General features: G+C 38.3%; 1 protein-coding gene across 2 annotated transcripts in view; it reads right to left on the bottom strand.

The window, feature by feature from the left end:
- Window positions 1–6,560: 6,560 nt before the first annotated feature.
- The window catches only part of LOC137284283 (equilibrative nucleobase transporter 1-like), a 35,165-nt gene continuing 22,953 nt past the window's right edge, over window positions 6,561–18,772 (bottom strand). For both annotated transcript variants that reach the window (XM_067816037.1, XM_067816036.1), the window contains exons 10-12: window positions 17,175–17,364; window positions 15,472–15,586; window positions 6,561–14,500 (exon numbers count right to left, since the gene is read on the bottom strand). In XM_067816037.1, coding sequence (XP_067672138.1) covers window positions 14,393–14,500; window positions 15,472–15,586; window positions 17,175–17,364 — 413 coding nt within the window. In that variant the 3' untranslated portion in view covers window positions 6,561–14,392. The remainder of the gene's footprint in view (window positions 14,501–15,471; window positions 15,587–17,174; window positions 17,365–18,772) is intronic.

Genomic DNA, 18,772 nt, shown 5'->3' with positions numbered 1-18,772 from the left:
CAACGGTAGACTGAAGTATATACAAATTCTTTGTCAAGGTTTACAAAGTCATTTATCGGAAGGCAAAAAAACATGATTTCTTCAATTGCAGACCTGTTTCACACAACATTTTATGGGTTTTTTTTCACAATCTCAGACAGACTACTGAGGATCTCCTCCTGTCATCTGTTCTAATTCCATTTAACCTTTGGGCTGTTTAGGAATATCAAGTCATGTTTAGGAATATCTAGTCACAAAGAAAGCCAACTGTTTCTATTAATCTGCACTGCCTTAGAGAAAACGTTCATAAAGTGTATGTCTAAAACCTCATTTCCAGATTAACAGCTCAGAACTTAATGGTTGTTTTCAACAAAAACAAGAAGTTGTTTGGACGTGGCCACGCCCTTACTTTCTGTCACTATGATAAAACTGGCCTGCATCTCTGATCTCAATCCAATGTAATTAGAACTTCTGGAGTGTTGGATGGAATCAGTACACTGTTCTTGAAATAACCACTTGTTTTTGCGCACTTGGCTCTTGTAGTTTATTGGTCTGTCTGTGTTCAACAGAGGGTGGTTCCGTGACGTTACTGGTCAGGCGTTATCATGTACATTGACTTACACGAACATATTTTCACGTCAATAGTATTTAACTGATACAGTATGGTTCAAAATTATTGAGAATAGCTAAAGCATTTCATATTATTAAACGAGAACAAATCAGATAAAATTGAATGTATTGTAAAAGTGAACTGACCTTTTCATGTTGTGTAGGTAACAATTTAATATTTTATCAAGTCTCCTTGAGCTTCACGGCACAGTCTAAGACGGGTAGGCATACTTCCTATCAGAGAGGTTAGTGTCTCGTGAGTTATGCTGTCCCAGTATCGGACCACTTCTCTCTTCATGTCTTCAATTTTTGTCAACCCCTTTTGATTCACACATTCCTTCATCATCCCCCAAATGTTCTCAATGGGATTTAAGTCAGGACTATATGCAGGAAATGGTAATGCAGTCACATTTGTCTCCTGAAACCACTGCTTGGCATGTTTTGCGGTGTGTTTAGGATCATTCTCTTGCTGCAAAATCCAGTCATTTCCATAAAACACATGTGCACTTGGAGGGAGAAAATTATCTAATATGTTAGTGTAGCGTTGACTTGTCAGATGTCCCTCAAACACACACAGCGGGGTCGTTCCTAATAAGGATATCCCTCCCCATACACTTTGGGCTGTATTTAGGTCGTTGATACAACGGTGCTGACGCAGACTTTGTCCATATTTTCACATTATTGGGATATACCCATATTGAGCTTTCATCGGTAAAAATCACATTTTCCCAGTCAAAGTTTTCATGTGCCAAACACCACTCAACACGCCTGTCTTTATGTTCTTGTTTCATGAGAGGAGAAGGAATTCCAGTCTTTTTCTCCCATCCAAGATCAATCAAATTTCTTCTAACTGTAGATTTTGATACAGCTGTTGATCCCCTTTCTATCATTTCATACCTGATGTTGGAGATGCTTGCCCTTTGCTTTTTAGACGCTAAAATTCCCAGCCGGACGCGATCTGAGAAGTCCAATTTTCTGGGTCTCCCTGCTCCTTTCTGGTGCCCTAAATCCTTTCCCTCTTTAAAATTCTTCCTAATCCTATACACAGTAGAAAGAGGAGTTCCTGTTCTCTCTGCCAATGTATTTACATCATCAATTCCTTGATTACACAACTCAAAAATCAACCTTCTTTTATCTTCAACAGACATTGTTGACAGTGCTGAGGAAAATGACGTCTGCTACAAATTCAGGGGAGGTAACTCTAATTGTACATACTCAGTAGGCCAAGAAGAGTTACCTCCCTTATACCATTACTTAGTTTTAAGTATCAGTGAATCAGTTGAGGTGTTAGGATAGCTCAAAGTAAGAAGAAAACTTCTCAATAATTATGAACCAGACTATAATGCCTACTCCCCACTTATGCAAGTTTAGCTTTATGCCACTTTTAGCAACATTCCAGCCATGTCATGGCGGGGATACACAAGAACTGGGCTTCACGCATTGTACACTTATGGGAAATCGAACCCGGGTCTTCGACGTGACGAGCGAACGCATTAACCGCAAGGTTACCCACGGGGTCGGAATGACCGAGAAACTGGCCTTTTTTCAAGTTCAGATTAACGTACATCACATTTAGTAATCATGCTAATGACGTTAGCAAATCATGAGAGAAAATATCAGTTGTTAAATAATGAATTTACTATTTACTTGCTTAAACCAGTCATTCTTTGAAAGATGGTTTAAGTAGGTAAATATTCTAATTTAACAGACGTCTTAATGGACTAAACTTACAGTGTGCGTTACAGTAATATATGAACTTAACTAGACGCTTTCATCTCTCAGCCGAATGCATAAGTTAAATGCAACACCTCATCTCATTTGTAAAAAAGTAAACACTGTTCTTTCGTATGTGTTCCACTTGTTCCAGATCGTTCTGTATTTGTCTGCTGTAGCTGGAGGGTGTACTGATACGCCGTGAATCGGATCTCCTTTGTACGTGCTATTGCATTATTGCATTATTGCATTATTTATCGAACACATAAGGATAATCTCTATTTCGCACAATATATTTAACGGTTTGCTATTCCGAGTTTAAATGATGTAAATGTGATGACCAGTTCCATTAATGGGAGTTGAAGCTGACCCATTTCGTGGCAGATCTCCCCTGGAGAATTCCCAAAAAATGGCCAATCTCCAGGCTCTTTGGAACTAATTTTTACTATTTGGTGTAACCTACAGTATTTATTTCGCTATCTGTGTTGAAGTTGGGCTGCTCTGCAAACATACACGTCGTGCCTGGAGGGAGGGTAAATACTGCTGTCAGATGCATTTAAACAACCAATGTGCCGTTGTACAAAACAATCTTAGCGCTAAGACTACCTTAGGCCTATTTTAAGGTAAGGGAGTTACGGTCACCTTAGCGCTATGATCGCTTTGAACAACGGCACCCTGCATGGGCATCCTTTCACAAAGCACTAAGGTGATCGTAAGTCTCTAAGGTAACCTTAGTGCGGTGTTAAAGTTAAGGTTGCTTCGTGAAAGGAAGCTCAGGTCGTATATTTCAGGAGGCTTCAAAGTTACTATGCACTTACTGTTTATGAAATGGACAAAACTGACTACCACGATTTTATCTAACTGGAAGGGCTAACTGGTAGATGCTACCATTCGGACATGGGGTCAGTGACAGGAGAAGATGCTCCTTCCATTGCCAGTTTTAGGAGGTGGGCAGATGACCTCAAGAGGGAACCTATTATGTAATGTCAGGAAGACCTTCAACGACCACTGCTAACGAACGCATTGATCAAGTACACGATATAATTAAATATATTAGTCACCTGTCATGAGTTTAGAACCCCGAGTGGAACGAAGTTGGCGCGACCATGGTTTCAGCACTAGAGTTTCATGGATCTAAAATCAGAAAGACGTTCAAGGCACACAGCGATCTCAGCACTAAGGTGACTGTAACTCCCGATAAGGTAGTCTCAGGGGCAAGGTTGTTCTGTACAACATCACCAAGAATCCCCGTGGCTGTATCATCTCATGCGAAAATGAGCATAGATTGATTGATTTTTGAAGGTTTAATTGTTCTGGAGACTCGGTCAGTTTATACCAAGCATCTGATAAAGATTTGCTACAGTGTTTGTTATAAGGTAGAAAACATGCCACACGCTTTGATGTAAGCTAGAATTTCACAACTACGTGACGACCGCTATTCGTGGAACATCAGAGGGTGTCCTCTCACTTAGATTCTGTCAAAACAGGTCTCTCACAGCCAGAGTGGGATTTGGCTGACTAGGGTTAATGTTTTGATAGCGCTTAATCCAGATGAGCCATAGTCTGTATCAACAAAAATGCTCATTTTTCTGGAGGATTGAGGAAGTGGATTAAGGACATTTATATTAAAGTGAAATACATTGATATCATGGTATTATTTGATTTGAGGGGAGGATTTGAAGAAGTGTTCAGTTGGTGAGACAGTTATAGGATTTTAACTTGAGCTGCCGCCGAGGTATTACCAGTATATATGCAAACTTAGTCAAATAATTTCATCACTATGGCGAATGCATGTGTAGAGATCAGACTCATAGGCAACAACAGAGGTGGTCAGTATCTTGTTCACAACAACTACCGGTTCAGTGTAAAAGCTAGATAGAGGAATGAAACAGTTTACTGGTGTTGTCGAGCACTTTGCAGATGTTGCACCTCACTGTCTACACCTGGGAATGTTTTTCAAGTAACTTCACGCAATGCTACAGCTGTTCACAAAATGTAAATAAATACATGCTTGGTGCATCAAGAAAATCATGAAAATGGTCTGTTAACAAACAAATGTAAAATAATAATAAATATTGTATACACAGTAAATATTGTTTTATCTGCAATGCTGCTTATTTTAATAACGTATTGCGAACACACTCATAAATCGTGTCACATTGTAGGTATATATTCTTCAAAAAAGTAACTTCAGTTTTTTTTATTTACGATTAAAATATTTAGGAGACTTACCTGAGTCAATCACTGTTGATATAATATTATTGAAAGTTATAAGAGCGCATCACCATTGCACTACCTTACAACCATACTAGTTATTTGGAATGTAGTCGCTTTTGTAAAGATGATTGGTGTATGGCATACAATTTGCATGTATACGATTGTCATATTTCAAACAAACGACTAGAAACAAACACCAACGAATGTGTGATGCAAGATGAGGGTCAAAATTAATGTTCTAAGTGATTTCTTGACCTTCTTGAAAAAACCCGTCAAAATCAAGAATGGGACCCCATGCACGTGTATGGGGCTTCTGCGTTGTGTACGTGCATACCATGCGTTGTGTTTAGGGGTGGTAATGGAGGGAAATGGTGGTGCGTTCATAAGATGTATGTTCTTGAAACGTTTGTTCACGTTTACACTTCCTATCCAAATTGAAAGCTCAGGTTGCCCTACTTTTTCTGAAGAGTATAGAATATACCCCTAGAACAAAGGCTTAGGCTTCAGTGGCTAATGCTAACTGTCTGGCTCGCTCCTCTCACCTAGCCATAGTGCAATGTTGTTTCAACAAGACCTTGTTGGTTAGACTGTGGCTCAGTGAGAGTGAACCCATCAGAGTCGCATCAAAGGGCATCATCAAGAACTGTAAGAGATTCCGCATATACTAGACGTTGAGTTTACGTTTCTGGCAATTAGCTGAAAAATGAGCCACCTTTTCGATCCGATTACAAATTTACAATCTGCAGAAAGATTTAAGGTAGTCCCGATGGAGACCCAGGTCAGTCTCTTAACTGAGCGCCTTGTAACAGTGTCTTGGCTCCCAGTCTGTCAAAGCAATGTAAAAACTTACGTGTCCAGCTCCGCAGAAGGCGAAGTTCCTTTCATCAGTTGACAATGTGATTACTTTGGTTTTCTGAGATTCCAAGCAACCCTGCTAGTGGACTATCTCGGTCAGTGTACGTCTACCAAGTATGCTGACCAACAGCAACTTGGCAATATCATTTCCTCTGCTCAAGCAACTGTATCAGAATGCTAAGGCTGGGAGTCATATTACTACAGTCCGTTTGATTTCATTTGCCACCGATGAGTTGCTGAGAGAAAATCTATTAAATGCAAACCAAAATTTGCACAGTCGCATGAAATCGACAGATGATGATGTGTCTCATAATTTTGGACACCCGAAAATAAGTTGTTTAACGACCGATCATCATTTTTTTACTACTTTGTCTTCGCTTTGTGGGGGGTTAACCCTATGGTTAAGACCTCCGCTCGTCACGCCAAAGACCTGGGTTCGATTCCCACAGGAGCTTGATATGTGAAGCCCATTTCTGACGTCCCCCGCCATGACATTGCTGGAATATTGCAAAAGCTAAACTCACTCATTCCATCCTCCAAATTTGATTTGGGTCAAGCTGGGTTTCCCTGTCCAGACACCATGTTACAGTGCTTTGCTGGGCTGAGGCCTGAACACGGAACCACCTGTCTCCAGGAGATGCTCCGTCGACTTGCCTCAGATGCACCGTAAAAACCCAGGGCCTAGGTTTCCGAAGCTTTCTCAGCGTTAAGATAGTCGTAAGTCGTTAAGACAGTCGTAAGTCATAATGTCGTTAAGATAGTCGTAAGTCGTAATGTTCATGCCACTCATGAATATCTTAGCGCTAAGAGAGCTCCGAAAATCAGACCCAGGTGTACATGTGACCGTACAAGCGTATACTGTACACAGTGAGGCAGTGGAGTCAAGAGAATCAACTTCTGGAAAACTTTGTGAAGTGTCAGGCCATACATGCCTAATACTATACTAACCTTTTCAGCAACTGCACGGGCCATAGGTATGATTATCGCGAAAATACTGAAGGTTTTTTTTTTTCTACCACATCATATCCATGTCTGCTGGTCTGCTGTCAATATGCTGCAGACGACTGTGTTTTCAAATCACCATATTCTCTCTCATTACAGGCACAGACTGAGTTTAGTTTTACACCGCACGTGTGATCCATAATTTTATCTGAAACGTAATATGAAACATATCACGCAAACATGAATTAAAAGCAAAATATTGTATTTCCCTTTAACGTTACACAATCCATCGTTTTCTCCAGCACATTCAAAGTCACTAGAACGCCAGTCTAAGTGAACTTATCCTAAGTACTTTTCGTTACACTCCACTACTGAGTCTAAATAAACCTTACGGGAGGTCGCGTCAGGTAACCCTTGAGACGGACCAATCAGAACACAGCTTACCAAATCGCGAAAGTGGACATTCGCACATACTGCTAGACACATATTAGATGATCCTGCGCACTAAACGCATTTGTGACAAGAGAGGCGGTACAACGAATTGGGCGAGTACACTTGGCTGCTACAGGTAGCTTGACGATTATGCACGTGCAATACATGCTAACCGTGATCAACACCGCATATTCCTTCGAATGATAAGACTGCAATTTCAGGCATAAGATACTGATATTCCACGCTAACCTTTAGTTAAGACGAAGACAAATAGATGATTGGGGCATTGACAAGCATTTTAGATATTCAACAATTTTGCTTTTAAAAAAACCCAGGAAAATGTCTTTTGATTCGTGAAATGGATCGGTGGTCCTAAACATACTTGCTCAGTATATTGTGTTGATTCAATCCGTTGGGATTGTACCTGTTCCCAAATCGAGTGTGCTATAACAATTCATGCGTGAAACGCACGGGGAAAATGAACGTCTCCATATTTATCAGACAACCTTTCTCCCTTTTGTTTCAAGTGAATCGTTCTGTGGGGCGTTCCCAAGTATGCAAATTAGGGTCATGTGTCAGGTCGTGGATCATTTGTCAGGTCGTGTTTACCTGTACCTTTTGAACTTTTTATCTCGAAATGGTTTCGTACCCGAACGATTCCGAACGTTATTTAGCGTACGCTCGCTTCCGGGTGATGCACACGGCGTACGTACAACCATAATCTCATCCTGCGGAAATATTAGCTAATGGTAACCATGTCAACAGTCTAAGTTTTGTTAGACTCAGTGGTGGAGTGGGACGAAATACACTGAGACTAAGTTTACTTAGATTGACTAGAACTCGTAATTTCTGCTTCATTCACACTAAGGAAACACAAGACATACATCTGTTCACTGTTCTATGTGGAATGTGGGAGACCCCTCACTTACACATCTGTTCATGGCCGTCAAGTTAAGTCACAGCACCCAGTCTCCAAGCGGTGGTATAACCAATGTATGGAATAATGCCCATCCGGTCGGAGACGGCTAAATTTCTGACTGATGGTCTAACTTTACTGCTAGCCAGCCCAACGATCTGGTAAAAATTTCTGATGTACACACATATAAGCTGCATTTCCTCATAAAATCTCTTTGTTTGAATCAGATTGTTCATTTGCGACATTGCTGTCTTGACTGGCCATAGACAGTGGAAGGGGGGTAACTCTGACAACAGCAATGAAAGTTGCCCAAAAAGGCAGTCCATAAGTAACTGTTCTGATCAAAACAAGTACTCTGTCCAGTGAAAGAAAATATTTGAATTGAAAAGGACTGGGATTACATTACATTTACTCAAAGCAGGTATCTATCCTTTAAGTGCATCAAGCATTGCAACAACAGAAACAAACAATACAATAGCAATAACTAGTGGCTACTGAACAGTCATCGCCATATTCTACAGGTATTTACAAAATTACTCTGCCATTCGTAATATTAATGAAACAGAATTAATTGTGCTACTTATTTGTGCACAATGTGGTGATCATGTTTGCATACAATGTGTGAATCATGACAGTACAAATAGGGGTTTTCTGACTACCAACTGTAAGGTTTTCACCATTCAGAATTCCTCATGCCATTCATAAAAGGATATATATTTATATCACACTGTAACCTAAAACTGTAACTGACTGTGTGACTATTTGAGTTTATCTTTTATGATGGAATGATAATGAAAGAAACAATTAATGACTTGTAAACTAGACCTTGCTATTATACAGGTAATGAGACAACATCCGGAAAAACTTATAAATTATTTTTACATGGTTCATAACTTTATCTTGATTTTTCTCTTCTGTTTCTTACAGTGAAGAATTTTCTTTTGGTGTCCTCTATTGTTGTGAAATAGAACAATAAAGGAAAGAAACAATGCCCAGGGCAGCAATTGTTACTGATCTGACTGCACACATGTGATACTGATGTATTGGGGATAACTGGCACACAGCAATTACTGTTCACTAGCCAGTAATGAAAAAAATACAAACTATTTAAACCCTACAAAACACTGCACACTACTCATTAGAGTTCAAGAACACATGACTATTTTCATGTTTCTGTAGTTAGCTCTCTCCCAGCATGACAAATTAATATACAAATATGTAAGAAAAAGGTGTTCTGAGGCGTATTTTAGTCATGTTTTTAAGGTCATTGATCAAAACAGACTAAAATAATGACATGGCACAGACATAAGATGTTGCTATGAAATACTCTTAATCTAAAAAAGCTTAATATCAATGCACTTACAGACTCAGACTTTGCATATATATTTATCACATTTGTGTAGCTTTGAGTGCATCTGTGAACCAAATGAAGAAAACCCAGTAACAAAAATAAAGTCTCTAACTGAAATCGTAAAAACGGTTGTAAGTACATGAGTGAATATTCACACAATTCACATTTGTAAAACAGATGTGTAGCACAACAAAAGAAAATTCAACAACAATTGTAATTTCTTGTAGGTTGTAACACAATTCATCTCTGCAATTTCAAAAACATCTAAAACATATCAATAACAAATAATGCTAACCTTACACCAGTTTCCCTTATCCACACAACCAACCCATTATTTAACTATTCCCACGGTGCTCTCATTCTCTGCTTTTAAGCTCCCAAGCACAATTGAGTATTTGAACATTAGGCCAGACCAATTTAATTTCTTGTATTATGAATTTTTGTCCTCAGAAAAATTAAAGGCAGGAGAAAAAAAATAAAAAATAAAATGATAACATTATCAATCAAAGTTATATTCCTTCTGAATACTTGAGGCATTTTACTTTGGACAATTGTATGAGGCGAAATACAATCTAAAAAACAACTTCCTTGTAAGTTTACATGTTTGGCCACTAAAACAATCTGAAATTATTTTTTGAGCGGGGAAAATTAATTGTTATACATTTTCTTATTCTTGAAACAATGTGATAGGCAGATCCATAAAACAAGAAATAAAACTGGTCTGGCCTTGTCATTTATCACTGGGTAATGCTAAATTCTTTTTGGCATTCAGTATTTTTTTTAATCTAATGGGTTCAATCAAGAAGATAAATAAACAACTCTATATCTGTTCAAGTAATTCCAAATTAGAAATATTTCTCATGAGATTCATTGAAGCACAACAATGTGTATTGCATAAATTTCACATTTGATAAAACCAATTCAGCACAACACAACACAACAAACAAACAAAGGTCTCTGTATGGGAAGTCAGACATTCTGTAATGAAAGTCATACAGAGATTTAGGTAGACAATCTTCATCTTACTAGTGTACCCTTATTCCTAATGGAGGACTGTTCCATAAAACAAGCTATATGCTCCAAATGTTGGAAGTCAGAATGGGACTTACGATAGCGTTACCACTGAGGTCATTAAATAATGTCAGTGATAGAATTGTATAAATACTACATGTACATACAATATACTACTCAAAAGATGCAAGATAATACATAATTTTTCATAAGACTACCCTTTGAATATACCATCTTTTGAGTAGTGTTCAGAATTTTTTCAAGCAATCTGAATTCAAATCACTAGGCAAAGTTTGTCAAAATTGTCATAATAAATCATAACAAATAGCGGGTCTTCAATACCTATCACATGTCATTGAATCTAAAATGAACCATTACCATTTTTGTATGTGAGCCACCATACAGCTGGAATATTGCTGAGTACGGTGTAAAACTAAACGCACTCACTCATTTTGCATGTGTTTAAGAATATTCTGAACATTGGGAATTTTCATATAGAAAGGACAGGTTTTACCACAATTCAAGAAAGGAAAGAGGACAAAGGTAAATGACTATAGAGACATAATACTAAGTGATGTAATGGGGAAGTTTTTACGTTTATATTAAACAAGAGGTTGATAAGTTTTACAGCATGTTCAGCTTGACCTGACTACTAATGCATTGTATGACCCTGTCACAACTGGTTGAGTCTACTATTGTGAAGGGGTGCACCTCTGTCAATTGAGAGTCAACAAGTCTCAACAGCTGAGACAAGGTTGCCAGTGTTACATTCCCCTATTTAATCAAGCAACTCAACCTGTTGTCCAGGCCCTTGTCCCGGGCCATGCATATGTAGAGTAGCTCAGGTCAAGCTGAACAAACTGTTGTGACCAGTACAACAAGAATCCAGAGTGTCATGGTTCATGAGGGATATAGCACCATTGTTAATATATTCAAAGTTACTACAAGTGCAAGCATTTGGTCAATAAAGAAGGAGTAATAACACTCAATATGTCACGGCATGTTCTGTTATGAGAGAATCAGGAGTTCCTTTTTGAGCAGTACATATAATGTGAGTAACATAACCAACCCTATTTTATTAGTTGAGCAACTTCTGATCAGAGTAACTCTGTACATCATGTTGATCTATAACTAATTAATGTCATAGGCACAGGTAAGCTGAATGTGACAGTAATCTCTCCCCATTCTCATCTCATCTGACAAAAACGTTTCTTTGGCAATGAGGAAATGGAAAACATGAAAGTATAAGTGTTCCAATAATTTCACTCACAGTGCAATACATACCTTCTTAAGAAACCTGGAAAAGAATAAAGGAACACTTGTACTTTTCATGTGATCCCTTAGTCATTTCCATGAATATATATCCAAGAAAGCACATGCAAGTTTAGAATAAGTGGCAAGTTTAGATCACCTCATTATGCAAAGTGATCCTTTTCATTTTATTATACAATACAATTTAGGAATCAGTTTTTTTCATTTAATCTGTGTTAATTTCTATGACTAATTGTTAGTCTATCTGGTCATCAAACAATGAAGTTGGCAGTTTGTCGGATTTCTGGAGCAATGGTTACTAATATGCCTGGGATTAAGCGATTGCATGAACGTACAAAATTGCACGAAAGCATTTACCAATAGAAGCATGTAAGAAAAATACATGTATTGGTGTATCATTGTTGACACCCGTAGCAAAGGAACAAAGGCAACACACATAACTGGGCAGGAAGTCGGCATAACTGTAACATATCACTCTCATACGTATTAATAAACATTAACTTCATAACACTCCCCAAACCAGGAACACAGGCACACATACAGTTGTGCCACAGGGTGTTTACATGCATACTTAAAAAAAAATGCTGTAGAAGCACAACATAACATGAAGATGATATACATTGTATTGGATAAAAGGTATAACAGAACCAAACAAATACAAATATGGTCCATATTTTGTTAAGAATAATCAATGGATTAGGAATAACATGCTTTGCTCAAAATCTTCTTTATGATCACAGTACAACAGAATGTACAACCAATAATTGTTCCTTGGTGACAGGTGTATTATCATGAAAAAATTCTTATGATAATGAGATTCATTCCCCTGACTAGCTGATCTCAATGTCAAAAGGTCTTCAGCAACCCTTTCTTGCCACAGAAGGCACTATGCTTGCCGTAAGAGGCAACTAATGAGATCGGGTAGTCAGACTCGCTGACTTGGTTGATACATGTCATCTGTTCCCAATTGTGCAGATCGATGCTCATGCAGTTGATCACTGGAATGTCTGGTCCAGACTCGATTATTTACAGACTGCCATGATATAACTGGAATATTGCCGAGTGCAGCATTAAACTAAACTCAATTACACTCATTCACTCAATTTCAAATTGTCCATGTTTCATCTTCGCTAATTCACATCCAGTGAATTTCTTACATCCTCTTGAATTTAGAACATAATTGGCCCAACATTTCTTCATGTAGAAATCAAATATTCAGTTGTAATGTAAATTATGATTCTTATCTGGCATTCTGTGGGATATTTTATGAAAATTGTGTCTGTTCAAAAAGCTATTAAAACCTGATGAGTATCTGTGTGAGCACTGTGGTAACTTCTTTTCAGATCCCTTGTCTCCCTTCATCAAGTGAAGGTACAGTCAAGTCTCGCTAATCTGACATTGTCCATTGCACAACAAATAGTTGGATTAACAAGGATGTTGGACTAAATAAATAAGACTAAGTTACATTTATTCAATTTGTTACCAACAAAAGCATCGAATAAAGTCGATTGTTGGATAGTCGAATTAATGAGACATGACTGTACATCTGTGAAATCATTTTATGCCAACAATTGTATTGTAAAACATATTCGAAATGTTTAAAAGATTATTGTCATGAGTTACATAAATGACAAAACTCAGTGAAAATTGACGAATGCTTAACAAAATTTTACACCAGAATGCAACTGTTCACATGCATGATAATTGCACATGCAAAAAAATATTTTAAAAAAAAGCCATACAGTGAGTGTTTTAAGGAAGTCTATACCTGTTATGGGAAGTATATATTGTTCTACATTTAATAGTAGCCTGACTCCACATATCTGAAAGTAACAAACACCTAAAATACATATGGATTTCAAGACTCCCAGCATGGAAATACAAAACCCAGGATACATCTGTAAATAGATCAACTCATCCACGGACTGTCACATACCAAGAAACACAACAAGATATGAAGGCACAGCAAAATATAAACATGACTATTATTTCTAATAATACAAACACTTTTGACTGACATTGTAAATGCCTGACTGACATTAAATCAGTAAGTAGATATTTCATTAACTTGTTCTGTGTATCATAAATCAGTGCTTGTTAACATTTGAAAGACCATCATCTCATGCATATACAGTTTTGTTGGTGATGAGACCTTGAATATGCAAGATTTGGAATTTACTGTTTTATTGGAAGCTAGACTACATGTCAAGCTCATAATTATAAGCTAATTAAGATAGCACAATAAGATCTTCAATCAAAAGCTATAACCCCTTACAACATGTATAGAGAATCTCACCTGAGTGTTTTTTATGTCAAAACATATCACAAGTTGATAAAGTTACAAATATCTGACACTTGCCAAGTATATTTTTACCTTAATCAATGAATGTTGATATATTTGGCATCAGAAGACACAAGGGTGAAATTCTATTATCATCCAGCGATGTCATAGCACTGTGACATCATCAAGTTCATGACATCATTGCATTGTCAGGGCACAAAATGTACTGTGAAACCGCAGGAGATATTGTTTAATTTCAGATACGCAATATCTCCTGTGGAACATATTTGGACAGTTTTGGATGATAAATATCACGGAAGTATGTGTCTCATAATTTTTTTTACAGGCTACTAGAATAATGTTTTGAGGAAGCACCAGTATTTGATACATTGCAACTCACACATTTTACATCATGTGATAGGCCATGTGATGTAGTATCTGAGATTCATGTCATTCGGTTCATTTTGTGGTCTAAAATTTCATGATACACAGGATTCGACTCATTATAGCTTAGCTAATTCTGCACAAACTAAATACCTTTGTCATGTGATACGTCATGTGATCTAGTTCTGTTCTCATGTATCTGTGCATCAGGTTATTCGGTACAGTACACACTGTACACATACATGTAAGGTCATGGTATGAAAGGAATACAAAGTGAGCAAATATTCCTGCATTCCATGACAAAGAAAACTTTATGTACGATAGCATTGATGCGTCCATGTGATGAGACATGAGTAACATCATGTGACATGTCATGTGATATGTCATGTGATGTGTCATGAAACTGACCATGTCATGTATATTTTTATAGCTACTCCTCTTGAGTGATTACGACGGATTCTGCACGACGTGAGCGGATCCATTGAAAGACAGGATGGATGAAGGAGAGAGACACCAGAACCAGGAAGAAGATATTGACCTGAAAATAAACAAAACGTTTGCATAAATAGAGGACACTGAATATAAAATTGGTGGGAAAGGGAGGGGAGGGGACACTACAATCCTGGGTCTTCATACACAAAATGACTGAAGTGATAAATTATCCTAATCTTAACAGAGACATTTGCGTCACTGCTTAAACTGCTTCCCCTTCACTGCCAATACGTCATCTTGGTTATTAGGGCACAAGTTCCTCCGCCTAACAGTGAAGTTTGATCTGATAATGCCAGCACAAGGAAATCGAAACTGTTGGTTTGGTAATATCTTTGCACCAGCTTCCACTGAGTGGGAAAAGCAAGTTTTATGGATGTCAAGCTCTTGACTGTGAATAAGATGACGTTCAACAATATTGAGGAATGAACAAACATCAGACCAGTGATATACTATAACATTGTAATCAACAGGGTGAAGAATACATACATGAGGAGGCCACTGATACAGTGATATAGTATAAACAGAGGGAGAAGGCCAGTTATATGACACAAACAAGAGGCCAGTGTGGGGTGATGAGGTGGCAATAGGTATAGGTGGAGAACATAGCATGAGAACATGTTTTCTTTGTAGTGTCATGTATGTATATATAGGCACTTGTTGCTCCCATACCATTTTCCTGATGAAGGGGCAAGCATACGCTTTGAAGCGTTGTGGTATTGACAATCCTTAAATCTTGCTTTTCTTATGTACTCCACTTCTATATGCCCTCCAAAGATTTGATTCCACTGAGACCTAATACAATACCTCAACACTGAATGTGTTAGGTTTAATGTCATATATCAGCTTAATGCAGCTGAATAGCAAAATGTAAGGGTCTCCAAACTGGAGTAACAAATTTATGAAAATGACTGTCAACTTGTGCTGGTAAAGTTACTGTGTGTGTAATATACTCAAAACGACATGTAAACAGCTAAATTCACCAGCTGCCTTCTCCTAATGAAAACAAACCTATCCTACCTGAAAATATCCAGCTTGCTCTGCCCACTTGAACAAGCCATACTGAATGAAGGAAAATATCCCAGCTGATATGATCATCAGGCCATACAGTAATCCGAAATATTCACTGGGGAATCTGAAACAAGGTGAGGCAAAATGGGGTTTAGCGTTATACTTGATTATTTCGCTCATTTGCTCATGTGCATAGATGTGAATGTATTGCTGCTTGTACTGACACAGACTTGAATATATCCCACTCACACAAATTATACTGACTCAAAGCCAAATGATCCTTGTTGTAGCCAGTAATACCAACAAGAACCATATTTTAATGACTTTTGGTATGCGTCCATTCTTTGGACATTAGCTCTAACCATTACACCATTGAGTCAGTTGGAAAAGAGCAAATATTCATCAGAAGGAAATCTGAAACATGTCTCTCAGGGCCTGCTTTCACAAAGCACTAAGGTGATCACTAAGGTAACCTTAGTGCAATGTGAAAGAATGGGAGTTCAGGTTACCCCATGTTAAGGTTGCTTCATGAAAGGAACCCCTGGTATGTAGGTTTTAGGTGATCCTGGCTAAGGGAGGTAACTCTGTAAGTCATCTTACACTCATTGGTAACCTTTGTGTTGTCTTGAGTGTAAAGTGCTCCACCTACAGAATTCCAGATCTACGAAGTGGTCAAGTGCTCCATCTACAGAATTCCAGATCCACGAAGTGGTCAAGTGCTCCACCTACAGAATTCCAGATCTACGAAGTGGTCAAGTGCTCCACCTACAGAATTCCAGATCCACGAAGTGGTCAAGTGCTCCACCTACAGAATTCCAGATCTACGAAGTGGTCAAGTGCTCCACCTACAGAATTCCAGGTCCACGAAGTGGTCAAGTGGGCCTAAGCATGACAAGCACATTGTGCATCAAATTCATCTTTACTGTTTGGGGAAGACACCAAAGCATAAATTTTCAGTGTCAAGACTTACACCACCCCATCCTATCATTGTCAAGACTTACATTGGATAATCCTATCAGTGTCAAGACTTACACTGGACTATCCTGTCAGTATCAAGACTTACACTGGACTATCCTATCATTGTCAAGACTTATACTGCACTATCCTGTCAGTGACAAGACTTACACTGGACTATCCTGTCAGTATCAAGACTTACACTGGACTATCTTATCAGTGTCAAGACTTACACTGCCCCATCCTATCAGTGTCAAGACTTACGCCGCACTATCCTGTCAGTGTCAAGACTTACACTGAACTATACTGGCAGTGTCAAGACTTACACCGCACTATCCTATAAGTGTCAAGACTTACACCGCCCCATCCTATCAGTGTCAAGACTTACGCTGCACTATCCTGTCAGTGTCAAGACTTACACTGAACTATACTGGCAGTGTCAAGACTTACACCGCACTATCCTATAAGTGTCAAGACTTACACCGCCCCATCCTATCAGTGTCAAGACTTACACTGCACTATCCTGGCAGTGTCAAGGCTTACACTGCACTATCCTGGCAGTGTCAAGGCTTACCCAGCACCATCCTGTTAGTGTCAAGACTTACATGGCTCCATTTGATACGTGTTAACTTACACAGCTCCACATAATCAGTATAAAGACTTATACAGATGCATCCTATCAGTGTTGAGACTTACAAGGCTCCATCTTATCAGTGTGAAAACTTACACAGCTCCATCCTATTAGTGTTAAGACTTACACAGCTCCAATGAAGGAGGCTCCCATGCAGTAGAGGAAGGAGCGACAGAAGACAACGGTGATGAAGGTAAGGTAGAGGACCTCCTTGGCTGGTATCATGCAGAACACCGTCACCAACAACCCCAATATCGTCCCCGTCATCAGCGGCATCACAGATGGCATTAGGTCACGACGTAGCTTGGATCTGCTGTCTGGAGGAATGATGTCTGACTCTTATTTCACAATTTATATGTGCATTTGAGCAGGACATATCAAATATGAATTTTACACAAGTATTGTGTACAAATTAGATCGATGGAAAAGTGTGCATCTTATCAATCATTGTAATGACTATAGTATGAGGGATGCTGCCATTATTCTCAACTGCAACAGTGTAAAGACGTGGTGCAAAATATGATCCTGATTTTGTTTTTGTATATAATAACTTTGTTTTCTTTGTTAAAAAGCTTGATGTTGCTCTCAGTAATATTCCAGCTAGGCTTGAAAGAAATACAGGCTGGATCAAGTGATCAGTATTGTGAACAACCATCAATGTTGGAAGTACAATGTCACCTTCTTAATCAAGTGACTGACCCTGACTACCATATCCCTTTGGTCACCTCGTACTAAACTGAACAGCAAATGAAACACAACTCTGTTTTTTCGTCAACTTTTTAAATAGAAGATATAAACATGAATGCTTACTTCCCTTTGTTTTGCTGTTCAGTGTAACAAAGGCATTTCAGTACTTCTTACAACCAGCAAAGCGTGCTGACGACCTCTTATAATTAGTATCTGTGGCAGTATTTCACCTATGACAAAGAAGCCTGTAATCTGTAATCATTACACAATTGTCCAGACTAACCAGTAGTTAGTCAGAAACATCAGGGCATTATGACTCTTAATCAAGTAACCACTAGTGTTAAGCATTGGTGAAAATTTCATAAATGACGAATGGTTCACTTCAACTAAAGTATCATAAAATAAAAAAAATAAAAAGAAAAAATATTGGTTAGTGTCATTTCTCAGATTTCCCTGCTCAGGTTGTTACTACAGATAAGTATAACATGATGCAACTTGATACTTTAAAGTGATGACTAATAAGTCATGAACATAAACTTCCAAGAGTCTTCAAGAAATATTAAGCCATGAACTTTCACTTAGTTAAGTGAGTACTCTAACAATTTTGTTAAAATCTAAACATTTTAGATATTTAAATACTTACCATAGGACTTATGCATATTACCTCTAGCTTTGCTTATATGAGATCAGACAGTCATTGATTCGTTGACATGGATACCTCATGTATTGACGAATGTATAGTCATGGAAGTGGCGTGATCTCCTAAAGCACTGACCTTTCAAAATTCACTTTTACTGAAGAAAAACCCAGTCCAAAGAGCCCTGAGAGGGGAGGAGCATCCAGCATTGGGAGGGAAATCACTGTCCTATGGTAAGGTAAGTATTCAAATATCTAAAATATTTAGATATTAACAAATCTTTAACTTACCTAACCATAGGACTTATGCATAAGGCTTCGACAGTAGGTTGGCGGTGTCGGGCTTCAGAGGACCAACCAAATGGCTCGAGAAACCACTGCAGTCAGGCAGAGGAACCATCC

Source organism: Haliotis asinina, chromosome 5 (assembly GCF_037392515.1).
Source record: "Haliotis asinina isolate JCU_RB_2024 chromosome 5, JCU_Hal_asi_v2, whole genome shotgun sequence".
Lineage (NCBI taxonomy): Eukaryota > Metazoa > Mollusca > Gastropoda > Lepetellida > Haliotidae > Haliotis > Haliotis asinina.
This window is presented reverse-complemented; position numbering and strand designations above follow the sequence as displayed.